General features: G+C 39.3%; 2 protein-coding genes across 4 annotated transcripts in view; both read right to left on the bottom strand.

The window, feature by feature from the left end:
* The window catches only part of LOC6565045 (glutamine-dependent NAD(+) synthetase), a 28,134-nt gene extending 27,908 nt beyond the window's left edge, over positions 1–226 (bottom strand). For 2 of the 3 annotated variants that reach the window (XM_001991629.3, XM_032738346.2), the window contains exon 1: positions 87–226. The gene's annotated coding sequence lies outside the window, so the exon portion shown is untranslated. The remainder of the gene's footprint in view (positions 1–86) is intronic. The other variant, XM_032738345.2, reaches the window with a different exon arrangement.
* An 845-nt stretch (positions 227–1,071) lies between these two features.
* LOC6565048 (E3 ubiquitin ligase Rnf157) lies at positions 1,072–5,036 on the bottom strand. Its single transcript, XM_001991632.2, has 3 exons — positions 3,654–5,036; positions 1,601–2,589; positions 1,072–1,522 (listed from the first exon to the last, which is right to left on the bottom strand). Exons 1-3 carry the CDS (start codon positions 4,901–4,903, stop codon positions 1,353–1,355), a joined length of 2,409 nt encoding a protein of 802 aa, XP_001991668.1. The 5' UTR covers positions 4,904–5,036; the 3' UTR covers positions 1,072–1,352.
* Positions 5,037–6,946: the final 1,910 nt, after the last annotated feature.

Below are 6,946 nucleotides of genomic sequence, written 5' to 3'. Positions count from 1 at the left end.
CGGGAACGGGAACGAGAACGAGAACGGAAATGGCAACGGGTACAAAGTTGAGTTTAAGGAAATATGGGTTTGGTCGTTTTACATACCCCTTTTCGTTGCGGGTGTCCTTAACACTCGATTGTGGTTGAAATGTCACTTAAACATATATGTTTCAATCTAGGTGAATATTATTATTGCGAAAGTAAACAAAACGTTGTCTAAATGTGACCTCTAAAGATGGCAGTGTGCGGAAATAAGTCGATATAATTGCAATGTTTCTAACTTATCGATATATTTCGATATTCGCAGGCACAGAGCAATTCTACGCATATGCTTTTAAACGGTCAAAAACTCGACCGATTACATTAACGTAATATATGCTTGATCTATTTATTAACTTAAAAAAGTACATGAAACGAATAATATATTAATTAAGCAATTGCGATAAAGGAATATTTTTCCAAATTTATAAATTAGACCACGGCAACCATGCAATGGCAATGAAACTTTGGAGCTTTCGATAAATAGAACGTCGCGCGGTCGATGATTTTTGTCAGTGTGACCAGACTTTTTCAATATTGTGCGGCAAGCTTAAAGGTCAAATGGCGAACGGATAAAAATAAAATCACGAGAATGATAATAAAATCATTTGATAAAAATAATGAAAAGAAATTAGTAGAGATAGATAACGTATACTAAAGTAGACTCGATATAAATGTATCTCCTGTATTACAAAAATGACCAATAAATATTTGTCCGTGATTTGCATGTGGATAAATTGAATATGTTGTGCAGTTGTTTTAAATGTTTTCTTTCTTTCAAGTTTACTTTATTTTACCAGACTTATATATAGTATATATATATGCGACAATATCGTAGCCAATGTGGTTCCACTGAGCTGTGATTATTGCTGTTTGAATACTTTATTAATGTGTAGAAGCCCTTGAAAATCTCATTGTTTCTTACTTTGTTTTTTGTTTATATTTTGTTTATTTAATTATATGCATATAATAGCTGAAGTCATGTGTAAGCCGCATGCATTTGGAATGTTGTATACCATTCGCATTGTTTATATTATACTTAAACCGTTGCTTATGCTTACCGAAAATAAAATGCGTATTTATTTTATAATAATTAAGATTGTATACTTGAAATTGGGTAAATATGCGTACGTATTTGCTCCTCCCTAGTTTATAGCACAATAGGAGGAGGCGTTCATTCATTTAACTAATATTAGGCGCGTCCACACACACTGATAACCCATTATATATATATATATGCATTTTAAATACATACATATATATTTACATGTACGTAGATGTAAATATATACATACGCACACCGCTTAGAGTATTCACGGTTTTTGTTTTGATTTAAACATTAACTGCATTCTGAAGTGCAGTCTTGTCATCTACAATAATGTTGGCAGCGGCTGTGGTTGTATTGGAGCTGAGCAACTGTTTGGTCGATGAACTGGATGAGTAGCTGTCACTGGAGCTGCGTGTGGACGCCGAATTGCCGCTAACGGGACTGTCCAGCATATCTGCGAAATCAAAGAGATGCACAACTATGTACTCTATTTAATGGAAATGAGCGAGATGTGTGCGAGTGTGTGGCTTACCCGGCAGTGAGCTGACATTGTTGCTCTTTAGTTCGACAACGCCGCTGCAAACAGGCGCTGCTCCACTTGGTCCAACAATATTGCCCACTGATGTGGATTTCTTTTGCAGATTCTGATTCTTTTTCATGGCTGTGCTATAACTCACACCAGCAGCGCTGAGCATGCTCATCTCGCTGTTGGCGTGGCTAGCGACTCCGCAAGTGCCACATAAGGGATCGCCGCTCTTTGCCCGCTCAGCGGGGCACAATGGACTAAGTATGGTGTTTTGTGTGTCTTCGGGTGTATAGTAGTCCGAGTCTTCGGCACTTAAGTTGGCCGCCAATAAACCGGGCTCGTTGGCCGGTGAACCGGCATCCGATAGCTCCGGCCGATGTGATGATCGCTTTAATGAGCTACTCTTTCTGGAGCTTTTGTCTTCCTGTTGGTTAACATCGCCGCTGCCAATGCTGCCGCTGACAGCGGCATCGATGTCATCTCTGTTGGTTACCATATTGTCCTCGTCACCGCTACCGCTAAGGCTCTCCACAACTTGCTTAAGTGATTTGGTGGATGTATGCTTGACACGGCTACCCGGCGATAGCAGCGGTGACAATTTCTCATTCTCGCTATCCTCATCGTCGTCATGATTGCCAGTGCTACGTTTCTGGTACTTGAGCCCATTGTGGCGTTCATTAACAATGTGCATCTCCTGCTTCTCCGGCGAACAGCTGAGTGTTGGCGTTGGCGTTGACGGTGATTTGGGTGAGGTGCAGGTGCTTGGGGTCTTCTTGGGATCATTTTCAATTTCAACAACGGACTGTGTGGAACCAGCGCCAGTTTGGTTGGTCAAAGTGCCCACCTCATTGGTGGTGGTGCAAGTCGAGGCGTTCTTCTTGATCTTGGGCCGGCGTTGGCTACTCGATTTGATTGGTGACGTTGTCTTAATGTCTTCAGTGGTCATCGTTGAGGCGGCTACCGTAGCGCTCTCCGGCGCATCATTCTCACTGGACCTAAGGGATACAAATTTAACATTTGGCTTAGACAAATAACTAACAATTCTTCAATTTGTAACTTAATTGTTATTGTAATTTAATATAAATCAGTGAGCAAAGACAGGTGTTTCCCCTAACTTCAGCATAGCCATAAACTAGCCATAACTTCAAATAGCCATAAATTGATAACAAACCCAATAAGCTATAAGTGGATTTTGGATTACATTAGAAGTGAATCATAAAGTTGCACAAACAAGTGCATCATTATAACAAGTGCACATAATTTATTGGCCAATCTGACGACATTAAGAACACCAGTGATTCCCTAGTGCTGAATTGGATATTCACCATTAAGTCTTAAGTCTACTATTGATTGACTTGGATTAGATCATAAGAGCTTTGTGGTCTAAGGCTTCCGAGATGGGATCAAAAAATGGATCCAGGTTGAAAGGATGAAACAATAATTTATGTTTTTATGTTACCTAAATTGTTATATGTTTAGCTGATTAAAGAAAATTATGATTTCAGTAAGTAAGTTAATCAATTCTATAATAGACAAGATAGAAGATACCCTGAGAGCAGTACTCCTGCTGAAATTAGTTTGTTCAGTATGAAAATACGTACTGGCTAATCAATTCAGCGTTTTTTTTTTCCGATCTTAATGAAATTTTATCAATCGTATATCGGGATATATGGTATATGAGTGTTTGCTTTATCTCCACTATTGCGTCATTTACTGCTTTCCGCAATCATCAAATAAACTTGATTTGCGTATTGCCATTAAGCAGACATTACTATATATAGCCTATTATGGCTTACGAGAACTTATATTCCACATTTTGGATTTCTAGCTAGTTCATACAGACAGACAGATCAAGAATATATATAAATGTGTATATAACTGTTGAAAATGGAGTTCTTGAGCGAAAACCGTGTTTGCTTTCCACATATTTTGACTGCCTTCCAATGAACCTTTTCTTTATAATAAATTAATAAGGGGATAAAATGATTGGCATGGTTGAATATGAATCTTTGGCAATCCGCAGATGGCCGCACATTTTTGTTGGTTTTTCGAATCATACCTGGCACGAGCCACATACTGTGGCGGTCCGTTGAGTGCCTCAATGAGCGAGACGGGTATATAGCCGGGTGGGACATCGAGGGGAGTGTGCTCGCCAGCGGCCGAGGTTGGCGTATTCTGGTGGAGCACATGGGTGCTGATGCCCTTTTGAACGGCACGTATTTGCAAGAGGGCACGGAACGGAGCACGGCAGATGGGGCAGTTGTTGGCCTGGTAGCGTAGAGAGTCGGCACACGAGTTGCAGAGACAGAGATGGCGGCATGGCAGTATGAGTGTGTCCCTTGTCTCGCTCATGCAGATGACACACTCACTGCCATGATCGTCGATATCCTCGTCCAGCGAGGTCTTGTTTACCGCCTTGTTCTCAATGCCATAGATCTCCTGCAGCAGATAGCATAGGCCGTCGACATATATCTTCTGCTTGAGCGCACGCAGCACATAGCTGTTTGTCTCCGGATGATGATCGATAACGCAAATGGTTGTATGCGACTGGCGACACTCGTCGTTGCCCTCATCGACGACACAGTGTATGGCGACCGGGAATTGCTCGCGGCCGGAACTGTAGAGGAGATCATCCTCGGGTATCATCATCGGATTGAATACGTGGCTGGGCTGCGAGAAGAACTGATTGATCCCCTTCTCGTAGTGGTACGTGTCCGATGTGATCGAGTAGCCTTCGCGTGGCGTCATCGTAACACCGCTGGGACTCACATCTTCCGCACAAAAATAGTAAATGGTTATCGAACACTTGGCATCCGAATCGAATATGAATTCAACATTGTAGCAATAATTTGGTAGCGCCGACTCTGAATCATCATCGAGGCTGACCATATTGCAGAGTACATTGCCATCGACCTGCTCGATGGATGCACTGCTGATTTCCTTAGCCTTCTTCTTACGGTTTTCCTTTAACAATTCAACATCTGCGTAGGCTGCCATCTTTTCAAATGGAATGCGGACAAAGCGCACGGATTCCTTACGTATGTTGACCAGACTCTTGAGCGTTTTGGTTGGCTCATTCGCCTGCGGCGGTGGGTAGGGAAAGGCCGTCGGTCGCGTGCCCAGAAAATTGAGATCGACATTTTCGCCAAACAAATAGGATTCGGGCTGGGGCGTGTCAAAGCGCTCACCGCCCATTATAAAATGGGTGCCAAAGAAGCTGCCCATGCGAGGCGGATATTTGTAGGCATTGTTGATGATGTGGTCGGCTTCCTCGACGTCTGCGTTTTGTCTGCTCACAAAGTTACCCATTTATGCACCGTTGGTTGCTGCTGGTTTTTGTTTGCTTTCACCTTGCACTGGCTCCTGTTTTGTTCTATTCTTTTTCTTGCTATTACAACATTCACATATATGTATTTACATTTACATAGGCAGCGACATCGATAACAAATTGCGAAAGCGATGGCGATAACGATTACTAATACTGATACTACTCTTTGCAAGCAAATGCAACCATCACCAACAGTGTGGCAGTCATCTTTAGTAGTACTTGGTATTTTTCTTAATCTTTCATATATTGGTTAATTACTATTCCGCATAATTTGAAGTTGAGCAGAAATAATTGTTTTGCTTTATAATTTCTTTTATTGAGAAATAAAATGCATTTGTAAGGCCTTATTAAGTTGACTGTGATTTATGTCTAGTAATTCCGATGAAGTTTGCAGGCAGAGCTGAAAATAATTTACGGTCACACTTTACAACCGATATGATGAATTCAAAAAACACCTTAGAATTTAAATGTATCATGGAAAATATTACACGATTCATTTGATTTCAACATTTCATTCAAGTTATTAGTTTCTTCAATTTTTTATTTATACTGTCACCAAAATTTTGTTGGTAGGTTGTCGCCCACCTCCGCCGCCCTGCCCTTAAACATTTTTAATGGCTATTTCTTCTTCCCTTTTGAAATTAGAGCCATCAAATTTGGAATGGGCATATTACCACCTCCCCAAATCGATACACTTGTTAGTGTAAATCGATAAGACCACACATCTCATACAATTTGAAAGCTAGAGTCATAAAATTGAGAGGTATATTGGTACACCCTTAAGAAATCCGGAAAAGACGTTGGGACCACGCCCACTGAATGCACTAGCAGTTAGTGCGCTTAAAATTAAGCAGTAGGTTACGGTTTAATTTATTAACATTCTCGTTACTAAATTCAATTAAATATTTGGAAAACTAAACATTAAAATTTATATTACAAATTTAAGTATATCGAATTAAGAAAAATAAAAAAATAAGAATTTATCATGCAAAATATGACTACCCCTTTACAGGTTTTCATTGGGTGAAGAGCTGAATACAGATTTGTGTGAAAATTAATGTCTAAGTTTGAAAAATATCGTCAGCTTTATCCCTCTCAGTAAACACTTTTATATACATACAATACATTTTCATAAAATCAGAAAGTCCTAAATCGACAATCCCATTTCTAAAAAGTATAAATTCGTGCCGAAATCTGAAAATACAAAGGTATTATTAAAATAATAGAAGCAAAAAAAATATAATGTTATATTTTCTGTGTGTAACACATGTAAAAAAAACATTTTGGAAGTTAGATATTTTTTTCTACATTTTAGAAAAATATACACTGAAAAGAAAAACGCTGATTTTTTAGTATATACGCAGGCACCAAAAAGTTAGCGAATTTACACTTGTATTCAGGGCAATTTAATTTCTGAGCTTATATATGAATATTTCGTTTTATTTTTACACAAAATTCCAGTTGAATTCAATGACTTTTTGAGTAAGCCAATAATGCAACCAAAGACTTCTCACATTCGCGGTTGCCAAGCACCGCGTTTGATTGACACTGCAAATATTCCGCGCCATTGTACATTCACACATTCATACATTCATACATTCAAACATACAAATATACATGTTCACTCTGCACAGATATATTCTTATATCAAACGGCTGCCCACTCAAATATGATACGAGGTATTTAATGGCTTTTCACGAGCTCAATTTTGAATTCTTGTCAATCGAATGGGGGCTTCACAAAAAAAAAAATGCTGTACAGTCTTCAATGAATTTTCATTTGCAAAACTCTAGAATGAATCGGCTGAACAACAAAATAGTTGGGTGCAATCATTTGTCGGACATTTTTTGACCTTTGCCACGAAAATGTCAAATTTACTGCACTACACTATTGGTAAGTATTTTTTTGGAAAACGAAAAAAACTTGTTCACACAAAAACTCATAGTTTGCCTCATTGCTTCTCTGAAAGCTAAAGGATATTTTGAGTTCAATCAGGCTGACTTTGTCACTGTGCGGGCCTTTTA

This window comes from Drosophila grimshawi, unplaced genomic scaffold, assembly GCF_018153295.1.
Source record: "Drosophila grimshawi isolate 15287-2541.00 unplaced genomic scaffold, ASM1815329v1 contig_848, whole genome shotgun sequence".
Lineage (NCBI taxonomy): Eukaryota > Metazoa > Arthropoda > Insecta > Diptera > Drosophilidae > Drosophila > Drosophila grimshawi.
Note: the sequence above shows the minus strand (reverse complement) of the source record. Positions and strands in the feature narration are given on the sequence as shown.

Excerpts from the sequence above, each read along its gene's own strand:
- LOC6565048 (XM_001991632.2), bottom strand. The coding sequence starts at position 4,903 with ATGGGTAACTTTGTGAGCAGACAAAACGCAGACGTCGAGGAAGCCGAC. Across the intron at positions 2,590-3,653 it reads CAGTATGTGGCTCGTGCCAG|GTCCAGTGAGAATGATGCGC; the intron begins GTATGATTCGAA and ends TGTATCCCTTAG. Across the intron at positions 1,523-1,600 it reads CAATGTCAGCTCACTGCCGG|ATATGCTGGACAGTCCCGTT; the intron begins GTAAGCCACACA and ends TTGATTTCGCAG.